The 24,343-nt window shown below is 41.3% G+C and overlaps 1 protein-coding gene across 6 annotated transcripts in view; it reads right to left on the bottom strand.

The window, feature by feature from the left end:
* rbm44 (RNA binding motif protein 44) overlaps nucleotides 1–24,343 on the bottom strand; it is a 44,277-nt gene that overhangs the window by 5,436 nt on the left and 14,498 nt on the right. For 2 of the 6 annotated variants that reach the window (XM_047369982.1, XM_047369980.1), the window contains exons 4-14: nucleotides 16,846–16,920; nucleotides 12,134–12,288; nucleotides 11,927–12,054; nucleotides 10,151–10,367; nucleotides 10,020–10,078; nucleotides 8,192–8,323; nucleotides 7,945–8,110; nucleotides 7,823–7,857; nucleotides 7,414–7,486; nucleotides 7,243–7,327; nucleotides 5,415–5,542 (exon numbers count right to left, since the gene is read on the bottom strand). In XM_047369982.1, the coding sequence (XP_047225938.1) occupies nucleotides 5,415–5,542; nucleotides 7,243–7,327; nucleotides 7,414–7,486; nucleotides 7,823–7,857; nucleotides 7,945–8,110; nucleotides 8,192–8,323; nucleotides 10,020–10,078; nucleotides 10,151–10,367; nucleotides 11,927–12,054; nucleotides 12,134–12,288; nucleotides 16,846–16,920 (1,253 nt within the window). Of the gene's footprint in view, nucleotides 1–3,617; nucleotides 4,313–4,851; nucleotides 5,140–5,414; nucleotides 5,543–7,242; nucleotides 7,328–7,413; nucleotides 7,487–7,822; nucleotides 7,858–7,944; nucleotides 8,111–8,191; nucleotides 8,324–10,019; nucleotides 10,079–10,150; nucleotides 10,368–11,926; nucleotides 12,055–12,133; nucleotides 12,289–16,845; nucleotides 16,921–24,343 lie in introns of those variants that run through there. The other 4 variants (XM_047369983.1, XM_047369984.1, XM_047369981.1 and 1 more) reach the window with 4 other exon arrangements.

The raw sequence follows: 24,343 nt of genomic DNA, 5'->3' as shown, positions 1-24,343 counted from the left end.
CACGCACAATGTGAAGCAAACTCAAGGGATTGGAACTGAACAGCTTTGCAACTATGAGAAAACCACTGATCAGTAAGGCTGACAGGAAAAAAAGGCTACATTTTGCTAAGGAGCATAAAGATTGGACTCTGGAGGAATAGAAGGTCAAATGGTCTGATGAGTCCAGATTTACTCGGTTCCAGATTGATGGGCACATCAGGATAAAAAGGGAGGCAAATGAAGTGATGCACCCATCATGCCTAGTGCCTACTGTATAAGCCTGTGGGGGCAATGCTATGATCTGGGGTTGCTGCAGTTGGTCAGGTCTGGGTTCAGCAAAGAAGGAGGTCAGCTGACTACCTGAATATACTAAATGACCAGGTTATTCCATTAATGGCACATGCGTATTCCAAGAAACAAATTCCAGGATTCATCAGGCTCAAATTGAGGAAGAGTGGTTTCGGGGAGCATGACACATTATTCTCACACATGGATTGGTCACCACTATTTTGGATCAGCTGAAGGCTGCAACAAGAGTTCTGATGAAAATTAAAAAGAGAGATCATATTTCTCCTATTTTAGCTTCCCTTCATTGGCTCCCTGTTAAATCCAGAATATAATTTAAAATTCTCCTCCTCACATATAAAGCCCCTAATGATCTAGCTCCATCATACATCAGAGATCTGATTGGTCCATATATTCCTAAAAGACCACTTTGTTCTCAAACTGCAGGTTTACTGGTGGTTCCTAGAGTCTCTAGAAGTAGAATGGGAGGCAGATCCTTTAGTTATCAGGCTCCTCTCCTGTGGAACCAGCTCCCAGTTTTAGTCCGTGAGGCAGACACCCTGTCTACTTTTAAGGCTAGGCTTAAAACTTTCCTTTTTGATAAAGCTTATAGTTAGAGTGGCTTAGGTTATCCTGAGTTATCTCTGTAGTTATGCTGCTATAGGCTTAGGCTGCTGGAGGACAGAATGACCACTTTCACTCTCTCTGCTACATTCTCATACTACTCTCCAATTTTGCATTATTTGTTGTTATTTCAGCTTTTAACTAAGTTCTCTCTTTTTAGAAGCTACACCTGGCCTGGCTCTGTGTTTAGCTGTGACACCTTCCTCCTAGACATAGCTACTGGCTGAGCTTCTACTGTGACTAACTGTATGTGCTTTCTTTTATACTCTAGACATGAAAACTGGCTCAGAGTTAATCTGCTTAGCTGTCTTTCACTCCTAGATGAAGCCACTAAGGAGCTACAACCATTACTGTTTTACATGTCTTTCCTATACAGGTCCTTCTCAAAATATTAGCATATTGTGATAAAGTTTATTATTTTCCATAATGTCATGATGAAAATTTAACATTCATATATTTTAGATTCATTGCACACTAACTTAAATATTTCAGGTCTTTTATTGTCTTAATACGGATGATTTTGGCATACAGCTCATGAAAACCCAAAATTCCTATCTCACAAAATTAGCATATTTCATCCGACCAATAAAAGAAAAGTGTTTTTAATACAAAAAACGTCAACCTTCAAATAATCATGTACAGTTATGCACTCAATACTTGGTCAGGAATCCTTTTGCAGAAATGACTGCTTCAATGCGGCGTGGCATGGAGGCAATCAGCCTGTGGCACTGCTGAGGTCTTATGGAGGCCCAGGATGCTTCGATAGCGGCCTTTAGCTCATCCAGAGTATTGGGTCTTGAGTCTCTCAACGTTCTCTTCACAACATCCCACAGATTCTCTATGGGGTTCAGGTCAGGAGAGTTGGCAGGCCAATTGAGCACAGTGATACCATGGTCAGTAAACCATTTACCAGTGGTTTTGGCACGGTGAGCTGGTGCCAGGTCGTGCTGAAAAATGAAATGTTCATCTCCATAAAGCTTTTCAGCAGATGGAAGCATGAAGTGCTCCAAAATCTCCTGATAGCTAGCTGCATTGACCCTGCCCTTGATAAAACACAGAGGACCAACACCAGCAGCTGACACGGCACCCCAGACCATCACTGACTGTGGGTACTTGACACTGGACTTCTGGCATTTCCTTCTCCCCAGTCTTCCTCCAGACTCTGGCACCTTGATTTCCGAATGACATGCAGAATTTGCTTTCATCCGAAAAAAGTACTTTGGACCACTGAGCAACAGTCCAGTGCTGCTTCTCTGTAGCCCAGGTCAGGCGCTTCTGCCTGTTTCTGGTTCAAAAGTGGCTTGACCTGGGGAATGCGGCACCTGTAGCCCATTTCCTGCACACGCCTGTGCACGGTGGCTCTGGATGTTTCTACTCCAGACTCAGTCCACTGCTTCCGCAGGTCCCCCAAGGTCTGGAATCGGCCCTTCTCCACAATCTTCCTCAGGGTCCGGTCACCTCTTCTCGTTGTGCAGCGTTTTCTGCCACACTTTTTCTTCCCACAGACTTCCCACTGAGGTGCCTTGATACAGCACTCTGGGAACAGCCTATTCGTTCAGAAATTTCTTTCTGTGTCTTACCCTCTTGCTTGAGGGTGTCAATAGCGGCCTTCTGGACAGCAGTCAGGTCGGCAGTCTTACCCATGATTGGGGTTTTGAGTGATGAACCAGGCTGGGAGTTTTAAAGGCCTCAGGAATCTTTTGCAGGTGTTTAGAGTTAACTCGTTGATTCAGATGATTAGGTTCACTGTCCACTGTCGCTACATGCTCATCCAGGAGGAGTGAATGCTGGAAGTCACTGACTGGATGCAATCTGCTGGGTTTCCTTAGATAGAAAAACTTTTTAACCAATTTGAATTATAAACTTAATCCAACTCCACTGTTGGATAGTTAGGATTAATTGAAATGTATGTACCAGTCTTGAAATCTGTATGATTTAATTGAATTGATTTTGTAAAGTGCCTTGAGACGACATGTGTTGTAAATTGGCGCTATATAAATAAAACTGAAGTGAACTGAATATCACCAAAGAGTCCAGACCTTAACCCCATTAAGAATATTTGGTATATGCTGGAGAAGGATTTCCAGTGTTCAGACTCTTTCATCATCAGTACAAGATCTTGGTGTAAAATGAAGGCAACACCGGATGGAACTAAATGTTGTGACACTGTGAATGAGTGCTTTAACCAAAGCTAAATGTCCAACAAAATATTACAAGGTGTAACCTTTTTTGGTGGCGACTTGTTTTTGCCCAGGCAGTGTATAATAATATTGCTGTGTCACTTTTTCCCCAAGTATATACATCTTCCTGTTATAGGTACCAGCTCTGCCAAGTGACATGTAATCTCTGGTACTGACATAATTTGGACATTTTATCACAGTCCTGTACTGCCCTCTGCTGGCCATTATAACAAAGTACAAACGAGCATGTGTGTATTCACGTAGCAATGTGACACGTATTCACGTGTACATTGCTACTCAGGTTGGATTGGATACAAACGGGACTGAGGAGCTGCTCTCATCACTGGCTGATTCTGCATAGAAATACAAAAACAGTGCATCTGGAAAGTATTCACAGCACTGCACTTTATCCACATTTAGTTACATTACAGCCTTATTCCAAATGGTTTGAATTTAATGTGTTTCCTCAAAATCTTACACACAATACAATACACTTAAAAATCACATTTACACAAGCATTCACAGCCTTTGCTTAATACTTTGTTTATCCACGTTTGGCAGAAGTTACAGCAATATTCACGTACAGATGGGGCCCTTATAGCAATATCTGTGTACTCTATAGGTCTGATGACATTCAGAAATTGGCTCCTCGCTGCAAATACGAGCCACAGCACAGGGGAACTATATCAGAGCAGCATCCAGATGAGGCCGACCCATATGGCTGGCATAGCTCGACTCAGAGATGACTGTTGAAATACCCAACCTATCAGTCAGCTCCCTCTAAAAAGCTCCGGTTGAAAGGACTGTGGCGTAGTGAGAACTTGATTTGACATCTGTGACTCACGGTTCCTCCTGGTTTCCCTCTGTAACACTGGGGCCAGTTCCATGCAGAGCTCCAAGATAATTGCCCTGGACAATCTAAAATGACCAATAAGCTATGCATCATCATGTACCAGCAGGTCAGTAGGATTTCTGGGAAAAAAAAAAACACTTCCTCTGACTTCTTCCATTGGTGATGTCCTCCAGCTGTGCCAAAGCTACCTTCGTTCCATAATTAGGCACAGCCTTACGCAGCTAGGTGTGATTGTCTCCAGCCTGTCCACCTTACGAATCATCACACCTGACTTGTAAGGAATTAATCTGCTGATCCAACAGTTTTCTTTTTCAGTGAGAATGAAAGTGCCCCTTAGACGGTTCACATGCATTTTATGCTATTCAGCGCACAGGCCGATGAGCATTTCCATCTACAGGTGACAAAAACAAAGGAAGTTTCATAGTTTACATCCGGCTGAGTTCGCTTCCATCATTTTCCAAACAGTGTTACATTATTGTATGACGAGAAATGTGATTCAGTTTCATCACTCTGGTTTAAACCATTAAAGCTCAAACATGTGAAATGAAAAAATAATAAATAAAACTGAATAGACTGCAATTTTATTGTATTCAGGCAGGTTTTAGTTGAAAATGTTTGCGTGGCTACCGCATACGCAGGTCAAATTTTTGTGTGGATTTCTGCACACTTTTACGCAAAGTTTATTTTAGTACATGACAAGTTGTGCGTAACACATTGCACCACAAGGTTTCTGTGCGCAAGTGAGCTTTGTACATGAGGCCCCAGGACACTCAGAGTGGTTTTGAAGCCACTCATTTGAGTTCTTGGCTTGTGTTCTATGGGTCATTGTCTTGATGAAAAATGAACTGTTTCCCCAATCTGAGGTCAACAGCACTCTGGAGCAGGTTTTCATCCAGGATGTCTGTACATTACTGCATCCATCTTTTCCTCTACCCTGACTAGTCTGCCAGTTCCTGCTGCTGAAATACATAACCATAGCATGATGCTGCCACCACCATGCTTCACTGTAGGGATGGCAATGGCCTGGTGATGGCTGGTGCCTGGTTTCCCTTGGCATTCACACGGATTAGTACGAAGAATTTTCTTTCTCATGGTCCGAGCCCTTCAGGTGCCTTTTGTTGTCCTCTCGAAGGTTCTCCTCTCTACACAAAGGAACGTTGGAGCTTTCCTAATCATGTCCAATCAAACTGATTTTACCGCAGGTGGACTTCATTTAAGCTGTAGAAACATTTCAAGGATGATCAGTGGAATCAGTATGTAACTCAGCTCCACAGCAAACACCGTTTGTAATAAATTTGCAACAATCTCAAACCTTTTTCACAGCGTCATAATGAGGTATTGGGTGTAGAATTTTGAGGATAGAGATTAATTTGATACCATTTGGAATAACGCTGTAGCATAACTGAATGTGGAAAAAGTGCAGTGCTGTGAATAATTTCCGGACGCACTGTACATGATTTGAACAGATTAAATACAGATTATGTTTCATCTACCTTGGATGATGTCATACTGTCAGTCATGTCTGAATTCGGACAGATCTCTGCAGCTGCTGCCGGTCCTGGGAGCTGCAGTTCCTCCACAGCATCATACCAAACCTCACTAATGTTCACGCTCTCACAAGCTACAGAGCAGAAATACAGGTCCTTCTCAAAATATTAGCATATTGTGATAGAGTTCATTATTTTCCATAATGTCATGATGAAAATTTAACATTCATATATTTTAGATTCATTGCACACTAACTGAAATATTTCAGGCCTTTTATTGTCTTAATACGGATGATTTTGGCATACAGCTCATGAAAACCCAAAATTCCTATCTCACAAAATTAGCATATCATTAAAAGGGTCTCTAAACGAGTTATGAACCTAATCATCTGAATCAACGAGTTAACTCTAAACACCTGCAAAAGATTCCTGAGGCCTTTAAAACTCCCAGCCTGGTTCATCACTCAAAACCCCAATCATGGGTAAGACTGCCGACCTGACTGCTGTCCAGAAGGCCACTATTGACACCCTCAAGCAAGAGGGTAAGACACAGAAAGACATTTCTGAACGAATAGGCTGTTCCCAGAGTGCTGTATCAAGGCACCTCAGTGGGAAGTCTGTGGGAAGGAAAAAGTGTGGCAGAAAACGCTGCACAACGAGAAGAGGTGACCGGACCCTGAGGAAGATTGTGGAGAAGGGCCGATTCCAGACCTTGGGGGACCTGCGGAAGCAGTGGACTGAGTCTGGAGTAGAAACATCTAGAGCCACCGTGCACAGGTGTGTGCAGGAAATGGGCTACAGGTGCCGCATTCCCCAGGTCAAGCCACTTTTGAACCAGAAACAGCGGAAGAAGCGCCTGACCTGGGCTACAGAGAAGCAGCACTGGACTGTTGCTCAGTGGTCCAAAATACTCTTTTCGGATGAAAGCAAATTCTGCATGTCATTCGGAAATCAAGGTGCCAGAGTCTGGAGGAAGACTGGGGAGAAGGAAATGCCAAAATGCCAGAAGTCCAGTGTCAAGTACCCACAGTCAGTGATGGTCTGGGGTGCCGTGTCAGCTGCTGGTGTTGGTCCACTGTGTTTTATCAAGGGCAGGGTCAATGCAGCTAGCTATCAGGAGATTTTGGAGCACTTCATGCTTCCATCTGCTGAAAAGCTTTATGGAGATGAAGATTTCATTTTTCAGCACGACCTGGCACCTGCTCACAGTGCCAAAACCACTGGTAAATGGTTTACTGACCATGGTATCACTGTGCTCAATTGGCCTGCCAACTCTCCTGACCTGAACCCCATAGAGAATCTGTGGGATATTGTGAAGAGAACGTTGAGAGACTCAAGACCCAACACTCTGGATGAGCTAAAGGCCGCTATCGAAGCATCCTGGGCCTCCATAAGACCTCAGCAGTGCCACAGGCTGATTGCCTCCATGCCACGCCGCATTGAAGCAGTCATTTCTGCCAAAGGATTCCCGACCAAGTATTGAGTGCATAACTGTACATGATTATTTGAAGGTTGACGTTTTTTGTATTAAAAACACTTTTCTTTTATTGGTCGGATGAAATATGCTAATTCTGTGAGATAGGAATTTTGGGTTTTCATGAGCTGTATGCCAAAATCATCCGTATTAAGACAATAAAAGACCTGAAATATTTCAGTTAGTGTGCAATGAATCTAAAATATATGAATGTTAAATTTTCATCATTACATTATGGAAAATAATGAACTTTATCACAATATGCTAATATTTTGAGAAGGACCTGTATATACAAAGAAAATGAACAACAACATTTGACAATATTTATGGTTACATCAGATGTTTAAAAATTATGCTCACTGATTTTCTTAACAAATCTGTCTTTGGGCACAAGAGCAGTAGCTCTCCTCACTTCTTCATTTTCCTTCTTGACGAGTTTTGTTTTCTATGGGGAAAACGAACGGTATAGTTAGACTTGGGGTTAGCTGCTCCACAGAAGATGTCATGTGGTGTTGGAAGCTGTGACCAGACCTGCCAGCTGCCCTCATCATCAAGACATCCAATGTCCTCAGCTCCTTCATGCTTCTGCGTCCCCTGGGCGGTCCTTAGGATTAGAGAGGTCAATGTCACAGTGATTACAGAGACAACTCCTGTCTATGTGAGGAGGTTTGATTTTGATTAACTCCCTTGAATATCATCACCTGTAGTTTTAGTTTTCCTTAATGGACTTTTTCTGCTAAAACTCACCATGAAACAGGCGTACCACATCAGTTAAGAGTTTAGTTTGGCAGGCCGTATGCAAACAATAAGCACTTGCCTTACACTTAAAAAAACAATATTCCAACTGACTTCCTAATTAAAATTTGCATGTGGCATTGTATTGGCTGTTAAATTGATGAAACATCAAGAGAGGCACGACAAAATGACGTGTGTCCACTACCATGAAGGAGCAATTCCCACCACGTCACCAATGATCTAAACAAAAAGACAAGAGTTAGTGTGTAAAGTTTTCAAAGCTGAAGCATCTGAGCTCTTTGCTGGGAGTTGTATGCAGCATCTCACCTGTACAGGGATGTAACATGCTCCTGTGGTTATCTTTTCAAACTCCACACACAGAGGACGTAGCTGTTCCAAAGGAACCCCCATCAGGATCTGATGCTTCATCAGCTTGTAGTCAGTTTCCAGTTTCTGCAGGATTCTCAGAATGTTTGAAGGTGGGTCTTTAGCTCTGCAGAAAGACAAAATAGATATTTATAGAAATATGTAATTAAAAACAAAGTGTGTTGATTTTGAACTACTGTTTCCTGACATTGTAAGCGGCAGGTGTCCCTCATTAGATGTGTCGTAGAGCCTCCAGACGTGTTGTCTGCACAGTTCATACTGCAGGGTGAGCAGGGACAGCTCTGCCTGCTGTGCTCGCTGCTTACAGTTGCAATCCTTTCTATAAGCAGAACTAAAGGTTAGCATCATCTGGATGCTGGGGCAGCATCTACATACACACACACGTACAGTACAGACCAAAAGTTTGGACACACCTTCTCATTCAAAGAGTTTTCTTTATTTTCATGTCTATGAATATTGTAGCTTCACACTGAAGGCATCAAAACTATGAATTAACACATGTGGAATTATATACTGAACAAAAAAGTGTGAAACAACTGAAAATATGTCTTATATTCTAGGTTCTTCAAAGTAGCCACCTTTTGCTTTGATTACTGCTACGCACACTCTTGGTATTCTGTTGATGAGCTTCAAGAGGTAGTCACCTGAAATGGTTTTCACTTCACAGGTGTGCCCTGTCAGGTTTAATAAGTGGGATTTCAAGCCTTATAAATGGGGTTGGGACAATCAGTTGTGTTGTGCAGGAGGTAGATACACTACACAGCTGATAGTCCTACTGAATAGACTGTTAGAATTTGTATTATGGCAAGAAATAAGCAGCTAAGTAAAGAAAAACGAGTGGCCATCATTACTTTAAGAAATGAAGGTCAGTCAGTCCAAACAATTGGGAAAACTTTGAAAGTTCCCAAGTGCAGATGCAAAAACCATCAAGCGCTACAAAGAAACTGGCTCACATGAGGACCGCCCCAGGAAAGGAAGACCAAGAGTCACCTCTGCTGCGGATGATAAGTTCATTCGAGTCACCAGCCTCAGAAATCGCAGGTTAACAGCAGCTCAGATTAGAGAACAGGTCAATGCCACACAGAGTTCTAGCAGCAGACACATCTCTAGAACAACTGTTAAGAGGAGACTGTGTGAATCAGGCCTTCATGGTAGAATAGCTGCTAGGAAACCACTGCTGAGGACAGGAAACAAACAGAAGAGACTTGTTTGGGCTAAAGAACACAAGGAATGGACATTAGACCAGTGGAAATCTGTGCTTTGGTCTGATGAGTCCAAGTTTGAGATCTTTGGTTCTAACCACCGTGTCTTTGTGCGGCGCAGAAGAGGTGAACGGATGGGCTTTACATGCCTGGTTCTCAACCTGAAGCATGGAGGAGGAGGTGTGATGGTGTGGGGGTGCTTTGCTGGTGACACTGTTGGGGATTTATTCAAAATTGAAGGCATACTGAACCAGCATGGCTACCACAGCATCTTGCAGCGCCATGCTATTCCATCCGGTTTAGTAGGACCGTCATTTATTTTTCAACAGGACAATGATCCCAAACACACCTCCAGGCTGTGTAAGGGCTATTTGACCAAGAAGGAGAGTGATGGGGTGCTGCGCCAGATGACCTGGCCTCCACAGTCACCGGACCTGAACCCAATCGAGATGTTTGGAGTGAGCTGGACCGCAGAGTGAAGGCAAAAGGGCCAACAAGTGCTAAGCATCTCTGGGAACTCCTTCAAGACTGTTGGAAAACCATTTCAGGTGACTACCTCTTGAAGCTCATCAACAGAATGCCAAGAGTGTGCGGAGCAGTAATCAAAGCAAAAGGTGGCTACTTTGAAGAACCTAGAATATAAGACATATTTTCAGTTGGTTGGTCTCTGGAAATCTTTGTGAATACGGGCCCTGATGTTTTCAGAAACTGCACAGATCTTCTAAAGACAAACCATTTTGACAAAAAAAACCATTGTGTTTCAATAAACCAAGATCTCATGTCACCAGATCCTGTGTCACCCCTACATGTTACCTTTCGATCTTTTCCTGTGGCTCCTTCCATTCTTGAAGCATCTTGAGCTTGATAAGCTCCTGAAAGGTTAGAGAAGTTGTTAAAACATCTAAAAGGCTATTCACCAACAACTCCTCAGGTTGCCTCCTTACCTCAGCGAGACAGTCCAGATCGTTCATTTGAAGCTCAGTCATGATGTGCTGCTCAGCTGTTTTTGAACCTTCAGTTTGAGTGTGATTCGATGTGCACCTCTCCGTCTCAGTGTTAGTTGTAGCATCACAGCTGGGTGCACAGGGAATAGTGAAGGGGGACTTCTCTGCCATGCTCTTCACATTAAGGGGTTCACAGCTTGCTGTTGGAGGGTCGCTGCTGACAGACACGGGATGATTAGGCATCTCAGCATTTTGCACTGCCATTTTCTTTCTGGCCAAGCACATCAGGATGTTCTTATCATCCTTCATAAGGCTTTGTAATTTAATCACTTTCATCTGCAAAGCTTAGCCTGGTCTCCACATTTGTGTCTGCTGTTTTCTTGCCACCAAGGACAACGTTTTCCCCTGCACAGCCATCAGGAGGAGCCTGCTGGAGCTGCACTGGGTGGAGGATGCTCGTATATGAACACTGTGTGCTCTTCATGGACACACTGTTTTCCACTCGCCAGTCTGACCTGTAATATCAAAAGATGTGTTGGGTCCAACCAGCCAGAATTACTCTCCTGCACTGACACTGAACCAGATTGTAGTTTGTCTGGCAAAACTCTTTATGAAACTTGACATTTTGAAGTATTTTATTATAGAGCAATGTGTTTTACAAGGATTTTCTGTGACAGACTAACAGAGAGGAAAAATGTCATATTAGAGTTCATAAAAATAAATTAAAAAGGTCATCAAATGTTGCCATAATGAACAGGTAAGGGCAAGAGGAACATATGAGATAAAAATGGACATGTAATGTTATGATTGTCAATGATATCACCACAGATCCTTATCTTTCTGCTCCTACACAGTTATCATCCTTTTAGAGCTCTATATTGAAGAATAAAAGTTCTTGGAGGTTTCTAGGACTCGACTAGTGACCAGGGGAGACAGAACCTTTCCAGCTGTAGCTCCTAAACTCTGGAACAGTCTGCCGCTTTCTGTGAGGTCTGCCAGAACTCTTAATTAATTTAAATATCTTTTAAAAACACATTTTTAACTCCAGAGAGCATTAGGTCTGTCCTTGCACTCTCTTTTGCCATCTATTGTTTTTTGTGTTGTTATTGCTTATGGCTTTTATTATGTTTTTATGTCGTTTCTTTTTTTAATGTGTCCTGTCACGGAGTTTTAAGCATACCACATGGAGCAGATAGTTGCCAGCAAGGCACAGGAGCAGCAGCCCCCAGGTCAAAGAGGCACACAGCGAGACGTAGGGCACCAAGCCCGCCTGACTCAGCCATACTGCCACCTCTGGCCACGCAGGTCAAACCCCAGCATCAGGACCGCCGGACACCAAGCAGGGGAGACGACCCTGAGCCCCACACTTGCCGGGCAGGGACCAGCTCACCACAGCAGAACCAAGGGACCAAGGTATGAGGGTGACCTTGTATGTAACCTTGGGGGGTCTAGAGGGAGGGATGCCAAGCACAGCCCCCACAGCGCTTAACCATCCAAACACATCTCCAGGACCAGTAGAGTTGCAATATCAGTGCTTGACCTTCAAAATGATGTGTTACATTGTGGGGTCTATCAATAAAATCCCACAAAAAATGTGTCATGCTACAACCGCTGTTTTTAGTTGTACCATGACGATGTCAAAGGGGGATAAATATTTTTAGAAAGCACTGTAACTACTAAATTAATGCAATTCCTCTGTTTAAGGCATTCATCATGACGTTTTATCAAAATGAATGTGACAGTTTACATAGAAACTGAACCCTGCTGTACACTCACTCTGCCTGGATTGTGAAGTCCCGGCTCCAAAACACAGGCTTTCTTCTCTGTGTAAATCTTTCTAACTCCATGTCCAAAGAAACAGCTGCACTGACACTACTGCTGTTCAGCTGAGAAAACGATGGACCCTACAAAACAAAAAAACATCCTGCACTGACTATTTACCAACCTTGCTTGTTTAACATGGAAAAACTGGTATCCACTCACCTTGTGCTGGTTCTGTGTGAATGTGAGAGGGAGGTTATAGGGTTGCTGGTGGACCGTAGGGTTGTTGCAGATTTCCTCAGGTTGTGATCCGTTCACACTGTTAGAATTGCCAACCGGAGTTAAATTCTCCTGCTCAGACATCGGCAGAGAAGTTTCTGTATGGGTGGGACGACACCATATGATTGGTTACTTCAAGGCTAATAAATCTTTTGACATGTTAACTACAACCCTAAATCAGAAAAAGTGCTAATAAAACCTCATACAAGTTTTTACGTTTTGTTGAAGACACTGAAAAGGTTTTGTGAATCTAGAGGCGGATTATTATTGTGCCCTTCAAGGTGTGTTGTGCGGTGTGCTACGGATCTATGCAGTACCTAGGTGGCTTTTAAGTGCATGTTACAATTTCTCTGCCAAGTCTGAAGGAGCCAGGATGAGAGTCAGGTACTCCAAGCCTCAGCCTATTGCCCATAACCAGATATAAAAGGTTTGGCTCCTTCTAGGTTTGGAAACACCATTTGCTCCAAGTAGAGAACTGCAAGAGAGCATGGCTAAGGGGATAGAGGTCTTGGCTCCTCCTCCTAGACCTGTTACAGCTGCAACCCAATCTCAAATACGATGATGGCTGGATGGATGGTCTGTCAGGACAAATCCAGAACCCTGGAAAGTTTGACTTGAATGCCCTTCAGTATTGAAAATGGATGACAAGGCACTGCTAAGAGATAAGATATTTGAAAACCCATAGGAAAAACACTGCTAATCTACACGTCAGGTTGCTGCTAAGCTCTACATCTTCTTACATCAAAACCTTATGCCAGTGAGGCACCAACGAGAGTAATGTTTCCACCAAAATGCAGGTAGGAGCTGGTTAATACCAGGATGCTTTCCTACTGGGGTCTGTTGAGATGCATGGGGTTGCCCATTGATGGAGTGCAGAAAAAGTGCTGTTGTGATCCTGGGATGGATCTCATATTCCTCTCTTTTTCAACTCCTCAGCGGCTTGTGCTTCACTTCCACAAGGTTACGATCATCACAAAACAGGCCCACCAGTGTCTCCACCAGGACATCCTCTGGCCAGTTCCTGGATTCCAGGAGCTTACTCTTACCTACAATATTAATTTGAGAACTTCAATCTCCACAGGTTCTTGCAGCTAGTCTAACAAATTTGCTCAAGTTTCAATCACCCAGCTTCCCGTCCGCCCATTAACCAGAGATAGTATACTGGTAAAGCATACTTAGGAAGTGAATGTGGCCTTGTAGGAAAAGTAGTCATCTCACAATACGAAAGACATGGGTTCAATTCCAGCTTCCTCCTGCCATATGTTGATATGCCCCTGGGCAACACACTTAACCCCAACGTGCCTACCAAACTGCACATCAGTGTATGAATGTGTGTGCCTTTGTGAGTGTAATAGTATAAATCTAAATTCAGTCTATGTATTTATTTATTTTTTAACCGTGTTCTGCCCGGCAGAGAAACACTCAGAATTGTTGTCTGAGTGCCAAGAAAAAGCCCAACAGATTTACTTTCACAAGTGAAGCATTACGGCGAACGCTTTAAAGCTCTGCTTGATGCTTATAAAAGAAACTTTATTAGAAACTGCTTTGGGATTATTTAAATTGTTACGGACACGGAGACAGAAACGAAAAAAAAAAAGCACGAAAGAGAGAGAGGTGGGGCAAAAAGGAAAAGGGGAGAGAAGGAGAAAAGAAAGAAGGATGAAGAGATTACAAGATAACATCCTGCTTCCTTCTACACCTGCGGAAACATATATAATAACAGTATTGTTACCATAAAGTGCACGGTACTTATGAATGCCAGATGTATTTAGTGGTAAATGGAGCTCAATATAGAACATTAGTCTATCTATTAACACCTGAATCTAAGGTTCTAATTTATTTGGATAACATAACGCTTTTTAATTTGAAAACAGAAAAAATAAAAAATGTATCTTTTTAAAAATCCAGAATGCAATATGCAAATAGAACTTTATGGACTGTTTTGTTTGTGACAATTTTTACTACAGAGGCAGATAGCACTGTATTGATCTTAAGTCAACCAGAAAGGGCTGAGCTTTTTTTTTTTTTTGCTGCAGAAGCATACTTTGCAACAAATGTTCAAGTGTACACTAAACACATTGCCTGAAACACAATAAAATGTTGATCATTTTTAAAACAAGGAATTGACTTTTGTCCTTTGTTTACTTGCATTTGTTCTTTCATAGATTTTCATTACTCAAAATAAGTTTGTAGTTGAAAGAAATATCTGCAGATTAAATGATTAATCATCAGAATAATTCATGGAATACTTATTTTAGTAATCAATCGTTGCTGCAGCTCTAGTTTTAATACTGTCCCCCTTGATTTGCACCAAGATCTTCACAGAAGGGAGGCTAGCTTGATTTAATTCAGTCAGTCATTTTCTACCACTTATTCCATAGTGGGTCGCAGGGGAGCTGGTGTCTATCTCCAGCAGTCTATGGGTGAGAGGCGGGGTACATCCTGGACAGGTCACCAGTCCATCACAGGGCAACACACAAACAACCACGCACACACTCATTCATACACCTAAGGGCAATTTAGAGTTACCAATTAACCTAACAGGCATGTCTTTGGACTGTGGGAGGAAGCCGGAGTACCCGGTGAGAACCCACGCTGCACGGTGGCGCAGTTGGTAGCACTGTTGCCTTGCAGCAAGAAGGTCCTTGGTTCAATTCCCAGCCTGGGGTCTTTCTGCATGGAGTTTGCATGTTCTCCCCGTGCATGCGTGGGTGGGATTTAATTATTAACTGATAATTAAATTTTGTTTGCTTGCAAGAATAAAAAAAACAAAGGCTTTTAGTCAAACCACTATTTTTGACCAAATGCAAAAGTCACTCATGAGTACAGCAAACATTAACCGTACCAAACCATTCTTGAGGACCATGTGCATCCAATGGCTCAAGCATTGTATCCTGAAGGCGGTGCCATGTATCAGGATGACAATGCACCAATACACAAGGCAAGACTGGTGAAAGATTGGTTTAATGAACATGAAAGTGAAGTTGAACATCTCCCATGGCCTGCACAGTCACCAGATCTAAATATTATTGAGCCACTTTTGGGTGTTTTGGAGGAGCGAGTCAGGAAACGTTTTCCTCCACCAGTATCACGTAGTGACCTGGCCACTATCCTGCAAGAAGAATGGCTTAAAATCCCTCTGACCACTGTGCAGGACTTGTATATGTCATTCCCAAGACGAATTGACGCTGTATTGGCTGCAAAAGGAGGCCCTACACCATACTAATAAATTATTGTGGTCTAAAAGCAGGTGTTTCAGTTTCATTGTCCAACCTCTGTACAACAATTGTACAAATGATTGGTTTTCAGTTTCTGAACCAGAAGGAAAAGATGCATGCAGTTAGGAGCGCTAAAACACTGCTTTCAGCGAGGTCTCTGCTGTAATGTCTACTGCCCTCAAGTTCCACAAATGTATGTCTACTATAATTATTTCCATCTTGTTATATCCAAAAGTGCAACAAAATGTTTTCTGTCAATGTAAATAGAATTTGTGGTAAACAAGACAGGTTACTCCTCAACTCATTCCATAAATATAAGCCAATTTATTTAAGACCACAATTTATATCATCAACCCACAGGTTCTGATAGTTTGCACATTTTATACCTTCCCTTTTTTAGCTAAACTCTTGTAATTCAAAGTCAATGGAACACAGCGGAGGTAGTAAAGTTTGATCATACATTTTCTTTCAGTCCTGTTAGTTTAAATCTTGTCAGTCCTTCAATTAATCCAAGCTCAACCTCAGCGTTAATATTGGATCTTATTCTATTCCAAATTTAAGATAATCTTAATAATGTCCTAATTAATGGCCTTTACTTACAAAACTAACATATTAGATGAATAAAATAGAATAAATTATCAAGCATTATCAGGCATCAATTGCCTTTTTCTTAAATAGGGCTACAGATAAACTCATATCGATCAACCTACAGTTCGAAACCTGCTGATAGCCTCACAAGTCAGAGTACAAATCAACTCTATGAGAAATTGCAGAACTGGATAACTGCTGGATTCTACTTGGATTTCAAAATCCTCCAGCTTCTCACTGAAGCTCTAACAGCCTTCCTTCAAGATACCTCAGACTTTGGGACCTATACAGCAACATTAGACCAACAATAGAGATCCATAGATGGCCTACTCTGCTCAGGTCACTGGTACCAAAAAATCTGATCTAATTTACTTTACTACATACTTTACAGAAGGTGTTAACAGCTTTTAAAAGTGCTATACAATATTAATATTAACTGTTGATATTTTTAACTCAGTCTCAGGATGAAGATGGAGTTTTTTTACACCTCCAATAGAATTTCTACAACCATAGGCTGACCTAATACAGTCATGTCAATCAAACTCTGACTGCAACATCTGAATATAGTCTTTAGCGTCCTGCATTAAACTGGTTTTGCTACAGAATCCTGTATGCCACATTACCACATCTGCAGTTCTGTGATCCAGGTCTGAAATGAAATTACTGTTAAATGAAAACTCCTCCACTAAGCCCAAGGGCTAATTTGCTGCTTCATTTTGGGGCTTCCACATACTGGTGTGATGCAACTGTTCGATGAACACGACGTGTGCTTCCTAGTCTAACTGTAAAGAACAAACGAGGTTGAATGATCGCACAGTTCTCAGCAGCCTCACAGATCTACAAACTTACGCTTCACATAAACATGACCTTCAGATAGCTCCAAGCCAGGATGACTCTGTAGGAAGTGGTGGAATCCTCCTTCATCTGAAAAAAAAAAAAAAAAAAAAAGAAGATCTGGCAAAATCAGTTTGAACAACCAAAACCAGCAGTACTGGATCAAAACCACAAAGAGTACCAGTTTCATACTGTAATGTTCCATTAGGAAGGAGAAAGCAAACAAAATTTGTCTAGGATGATTTTAAGAATAATTATGATTCTCTAGCTATCTTTTCTTATACCAGGTACCACCTCACTAAATATTATCCTCCAGCAGCACCTCCATTGTCATGAATGACAAATTACAAAGTATGAGCTTTATCATTTTCACATTTTAAAAATGTATCTTAATAAATTACAATAATTTAATAATAATTAGAATAATTGAAAAGTGTTTCTTTTATTATTTCAGTCCAAGAATTGAAAGTAATAAATCTTTCATTACACAGAGTGAGGTATTTCAAACATTTATTTCTATTGAACTTAATTCTGACTTATAGCTAATGAAAACCCAACATTTTTGTTGTTCAAGAAAATTCATTGTGCAGTAAGACCAATAGAAATGATATATTTTGATAAATATAAATATTTGTTCATACATGGTAATGACCATGTTATAGCATACACAGCCATGGAAAAATTTGCTAACTTCATAGTCATGGTCACCCTCCATGAGGACGGTAACATAAAAAGTCATTTGTGGCGCTGATGTTGTAGGGTCTAAGCGCGCGACCATATACAGAGGCTACAGTCCTTGAAGCAGCAGTCCCGGGTTTGAGTCCCAGACCCGGCAACATTTGCCAAATGTCACCCCTCTTTCCTGTCTGCCTACTGTCAGAAAAAATTTAAAAAATAAAGGCCACTAGTGCCAAAAAAATATCTTAAAAAAAGAAAAAGCTGTTCACAGAGGGCTGTATCGAAGCATATTATTGGAAAGTTTAGTGTAAGGAAAAAAGCATCTAAGCGAACTTCGGCGAAGTATATTAGCCACAATTTATTGCTGTGCGTGACATTTTGAGCAAAAACCAATCAAAACTAATGTAATCAACCATCAAATGAGAATAAGAAATACCAAAGGTTCAGACAGCAAGCCTACGATATATGTCATTTTACTGGTTTTCCAGGCTCAACATTGTAAGACGCCACTGGCATCAGGTTGATAATGGGCAGTCAGTAGGCCATAACATTGAAATTACCTTTCAAACAAACACTGGCGCCGCAGCAAGTCTGGTGTATAAGCCTCTTTCAATTCCTGCGCTTTCTTCTCCTCAAAACAATTGCTTGTTGCAGTTTTAAACAAATTTTTAGCAGCAAGACTACAAAAATAGCAACAGGTCCCACCATTTTTGAGGTCGGAGTTACTAGGCAGAGATGATGTAACCCCTACTGTCCCAATTCTCCAGTTTTTCACGCTTCTAACCTGCACACTTCAACCCCTACGTGCACTTTCAAAAAGTACACACTTCATAGAGGGGCTTAGGGTGCAAAGTGGGTTTTGGGACAGGGCCTGGATCTAAAATCTTGCTCAGGGTTGCCCAAGATCTTTTTACATTAGAGTAAGTTTGAATTTTATTTGGAAATCAAGGTCCCAAAGTCTGGAGGAAGAGAGGAGAGCCACAGAATTCACTTAGTTGAAATCCAGCATGAAGTTTCCAAAGTCAGTGATGATTTGGGGATGCCCTGTAATCTGCTGGTGTTGGTCCACTAGGTCTTTAGTTTGAAGTCAGCACACAGGTGTACCAGGTAATTTTAGAGCACTTCATGTCTACTGACAAGCTTTGTGGAGAGTATTTTATTTTCCATGACGAGCTGGTACCTGCCGACACTGCCAAAGGTACTAATACCTGCTTTAATGTTCATGGTATCACTGTCCTGATTGGCCAACAAGCTGACCTTGTCTAAATCCAATTGAGAAAGATGAGAGACAATAGAGCCAACAATTCAGAGAAGTTGAATACGTTATTAAAGCTACCTGGGCTTCCTGAACACCTTAGTACAACCACAGGCTGACACCCTGGATTGATGAAGTAATTCAAGTAAAAAGCCCAGACCAACTACAGAATGCATTTAACGTTCTGTACGTAGACATACCTTGCTGGACAACAGTTTTGTTTTAACATGCCTTTTATAAATAAGTCTCATGGAATACTCAAATTTTCTCATAAACATAGTTTCTATTTTCATCACGAGTCTATAATCTTCAAAAACAAACAAAAAGAAAAATGAAATACATCACTCATCAATGTTAAACTCCCGCCTTGTAGAGTTGGTGGTATATGGTGGTCGTCACCCCCTCATTATTATCGTTTCTGCCCCATCTCTGTGACTTACCCAAAATGAAAAGTAAATACCTACAAGGACTGTATGTATATCCTTGATCTCACGTGAAAGAAAAGATGTGAGGGTTACAACAGAAGTGACAGAATCAGAGTATTTATTAGTGTGGCAGACCCAATTCCTCTGGATCAAAGTAAAAAAAAAAAAAAAACATTCTGTGCATGAAAAAAATTTTAAATCTGGTTTTAATCTTAGGAAACAAGCCCAATCCATCCAGGAATTAGAAACGTTATATCTGTCAACTGTGCAAATTTAGATCCTGTAGAGTCTGAACAATTTTACTTACTAGCTATACAATTGGAACCTTATTATTAAGACCATATGTGCCATTTGACCTTTTTCTCAGGTATAAGGTAAAAAAAATAATCTTATAATTCAATTATATATCACTGTAGAGATTCATTTTATCCCAATTCAACCACTGAAAATTCACCCAAACTAGAGCTGCACCGACTGATTGGTCGGCAGGTCGCCCTGATTTTCTTAATTTTGGGTGATTGGCCGATAAGTGCATATTAAATCGAGCTTATCCACCGATCTTATCGCAAAGGTCTGAAAATCACCCACTGTCCCCTTTTGCTCTGCTGTAAGAGAGGGCTGACTGATAGACCCCACCCACTAGGTCACCTGTGCACATGCACTGTTCACAACTGTTGACAACATAAGATTGGCACATTTAAGGTCAGGTTTTTTAAAGATCAGTAATTGGTGATCGGCCAGAAAACTGCAATCAGTGCACCTCTTCCCCAAACCTCTGTACATAATTCCAGTTAAACAACATAGAATTGCAATAAAGTTTGACAAACTAGATCAACATCATGTACAAAAAACATTGAATAAATCTTGAGTGAGGGTACTTGTTTTTTTCTGTGTCTCTGTGATGCCCAGTAATAAACTGAGGACCTCTCCAGGGTGCACCGCTGGAGATATGCACAGTCCCTGTGCAACTCTGTACGCACAAGCAGGTACAGACCATGAATGTATGGATGGATCATGTTTTCATTAACGTGTTCTGCCTCAATGGATCCCTTTGTGATTTTGTTTTCTATAAAAATGTAGTATATAAATACTTACTAAAGTCAGAATGTGCTGTTTTTGTGGAGGTTACAGCTGTGTTTTGTTTAGGTGGTGTAGTGCCAAACTAATGATCCCTGACAGGAATTGTATCCCCTGACGTGGGAGCGCACACTCAGTCAGTGCAGCTCTTGCAAAGCATATGCAGCTTTTTTAAACAATTCCCCCCTACTTCCAGACAAAAACAACAGTTTGTCGGTTATTCAATACATGCTTCAGAAATTTGTTTCATAACCTTTTCATGACATTTAATGCAAAAACAGAGTCGAAGTAACTTGCTGTATGAAGTTACTGCAAAACTGTTCAGATCTACAATAATTTTCACCCTTTCGTTTCGGTTAGTTATGAAAGTTAGTTTCGGTTTCATTATTAAAACATGGACACAGAAACAATACAATCTTGTACTTATATAGAACCTCTGACCTTTTCTTTTTAAGGAGGTTCAGCAGAGAAACGTGATATGAGCAATGTTTACGTTGGGCTGTTTTGTTGTTCCTATAAAAATAGTTCTAGTATTCATATACTATAGTTTATTCCTTCATAAATGAAGTTAAGGGAGGAGGAGGGCCCATAATGCCCACTTCCATCCTATCCTTTACACAACACAAAAAAAAAACGTTTTATGCTATGGGACTTTGGTCAATAAGAACAGCATCCTCTTAAAATTATATTATTTTTATTTGAAAAATGTAAATTGCCAAGTAATAGCCCATTCCTATAAATACTACATTCTGTGCTCGCTAATTAAGACCTTGTGTCATATCATTGTAATTATGCAAAATAGGTGGGATAATATCAAGCTGACTGTTTCGCTAGTAGACACTTAATTGTAGAAGGTTATTGATACAGCTTGAAGCCCTGTCTCCTGCCATGCTGCTTTTAATGTTACTGAGTGACATGGCAGATTAATGTGACATGGTCACATTTTAAACTATAAAATAAATAAATGTGATCAGCTGGTTTAAGATATCATTAAATATAGCGCATTGACTGCGTGTAATTAAGAAAGCTGATAACTTCCTCAGCCCCCGTCATACCAGCTTGAGAGAAGATACGAGAATAGTAGGTACCTGTAATACAGTAATGCAAACGCTCACAAAGCGGGCTGAGTGAAGTGGAGCCGGGCCAATAGCAACCAGTGTAAAAGGGGCAATGGGGGGTTTTCACATGATGTCGTGGTCACGTGACCTCACTTTGCGATTGCCATCTTGGGTGGCAGCTGCAGCCTGTTTTTGTTGTTTTGGCCTGATCAGTAAAGCAAAACTCCGGATCATTCATTTAACGATGGGGAAGACTTGCTTGTTGTGGGTTGTGCCATGCGTGGCGGTCCAACACTCAGTTCATCGTCTGCCAGCCTTGATACAAAAAAAAAAAACATAAGTACATGACAAATAGAACATCGGAGGTATGAACGTCTTTTCTTCAAACCCTAATGACAGTCTAAATATGACATGTAAACATATACATGCATAGTACTTTTCAAAATGTTCCATTGTAGGACAACTGCCATTCTACTGTGCACAGTTTGTAAAAATCTGTTTAGGCCCAATTAAAAGTTTAATGATTTTTATCCAGGAGAGGAGTTGTTTTATTGGTGTCACAAGGGAATCGCCAGAAGCCTAAAAACAAGGGGAAAGTATCAAATCATTTTGAGCTGTTCAAACGTCCTGGTCGTCATCTTGCCATGCCTAAGAAACAAACATCCTTATTAAGCCCAAAATTGTAACTTCTTCAGGCAAACGTTGGAGCTTTACCCGACGAGAAAGCAGAGTCTCTCCTCTCCATTTCTCTTGCCACCCATAGATTTATGTATTTATTTCCTATAGTTCCACGCAGATTACTTTAATGTGACAATGTCACACAGTAACGTTAATAGCGGCACAGCGCACTACACCGACGGCTGGAGGCAGAGCTTCAAGCCAAAGCTCCAGCTGTCAGTAGAAACTACAGGTTTTGTGCCGAGTGGAAAGAGGCAGAGTGGAGCGGAGCCGTGAATCCGAAACAGAGCCAATGGAAAAGGGGCATTAGTTGCTTGAGTAACAATTATTTTATTGAGACATTTTTCAACTTGGTCCCAACATGGAGCCTCAAAGTGAGGCATACAGTAATGCTCATAAGGTTAAGTGTTCAGTAAATTTAGCAAAAAAAAAAAAAAAAAAAAGAAAACTAGCAGTGTATTCTGCTAAGCTTTTGATTAAAAATTCCTTCACAGTGTATCAAGGCCTACAGGTCCTTCTCAAAATATTAGCATATTGTGATAAAGTTTATTATTTTCCATAATGTCATGATGAAAATTTAACATTCATATATTTTAGATTCATTGCACACTAACTGAAATATTTCAGGTCTTTTATTGTCTTAATACGGATGATTTTGGCATACAGATCATGAAAACCCAAAATTCCTATCTCACAAAATTAGCATATTTCATCCGACCAATAAAAGAAAAGTGTTTTTAATACAAAAAACGTCAACCTTCAAATAATCATGTACAGTTATGCACTCAATACTTGGTCGGGAATCCTTTGGCAGAAATGACTGCTTCAATGCGGCGTGGCATGGAGGCAATCAGCCTGTGGCACTGCTGAGGTCTTATAGAGGCCCAGGATGCTTCGATAGCGGCCTTTAGCTCATCCAGAGTGTTGGGTCTTGAGTCTCTCAACGTTCTCTTCACAATATCCCACAGATTCTCTATGGGGTTCAGGTCAGGAGATTTGGCAGGCCAATTGAGCACAGTGATACCATGGTCAGTAAACCATTTACCAGTGGTTTTGGCACTGTGAGCAGGTGCCAGGTCGTGCTGAAAAATGAAATCTTCATCTCCATAAATCTTTTCAGCAGATGGAAGCATGAAGTGCTCCAAAATCTCCTGATAGCTAGCTGCATTGACCCTGCCCTTGATAAAACACAGTGGACCAACACCAGCAGCTGACACGGCACCCCAGACCATCACTGACTGTGGGTACTTGACACTGGACTTCTGGCATTTTGGCATTTCCTTCTCCCCAGTCTTCCTCCAGACACTGGCACCTTGATTTTCGGATGACATGCAGAATTTGCTTTCATCCGAAAAGAGTATTTTGGACCACTGAGCAACAGTCCAGTGCTGCTTCTCTGTAGCCCAGGTCAGGCGCTTCTGCCGCTGTTTCTGGTTCAAAAGTGGCTTGACCTGGGGAATGCGGCACCTGTAGCCCATTTCCTGCACACGCCTGTGCACGGTGGCTCTGGATGTTTCTACTCCAGACTCAGTCCACTGCTTCCGCAGGTCCCCCAAGGTCTGGAATCGGCCCTTCTCCACAATCTTCCTCAGGGTCCGGTCACCTCTTCTCGTTGTGCAGCGTTTTCTGCCACACTTTTGCCTTCCCACAGACTTCCCACTGAGGTGCCTTGATACAGCACTCTGGGAACAGCCTATTCGTTCAGAAATTTCTTTCTGTGTCTTACCCTCTTGCTTGAGGGTGTCAATAGTGGCCTTCTGGACAGCAGTCAGGTCGGCAGTCTTACCCATGATTGGAGTTTTGAGTGATGAACCAGGCAGGGAGTTTTAAAGGCCTCAGGAATCTTTTGCAGGTGTTTAGAGTTAACTCGTTGATTCAGATGATTAGGTTCATAGCTCGTTTAGAGACACTTTTAATTATATGCTAATTTTGTGAGATAGGAATTTTGGGTTTTCATGAGCTGTATGCCAAAATCATCCGTATTAAGACAATAAAAGGCCTGAAATATTTCAGTTAGTGTGCAATGAATCTAAAATATATGAATGTTAAATTTTCATCATGACATTATGGAAAATAATGAACTTTATCACAATATGCTAATATTTTGAGAAGGACCTGTATATGGGTTTCAATGCCTTAAAACTTTGGCCACTGATTATTAAGAAGACTAAATTATTTTCTACATGCCATTCTAATACAATGTAACTGATTTTACTCCCTATATATTGGTATATTTCGAAAGATACCAGTGTTATGATTTGGGGTTGTTTGGTTTTTGGGTTCGGGTTTTTTCTTTATATGTTATTTCACAGTTGAAGTTTATTTCTCTGGTCATGTTTTAG

The sequence above is a fragment of the Girardinichthys multiradiatus genome, chromosome 7, assembly GCF_021462225.1.
Source record: "Girardinichthys multiradiatus isolate DD_20200921_A chromosome 7, DD_fGirMul_XY1, whole genome shotgun sequence".
NCBI lineage: Eukaryota > Metazoa > Chordata > Actinopteri > Cyprinodontiformes > Goodeidae > Girardinichthys > Girardinichthys multiradiatus.
The sequence above is the reverse complement of the archived record's forward strand: the minus strand, read 5'-3'. Positions and strand labels throughout refer to the sequence as shown.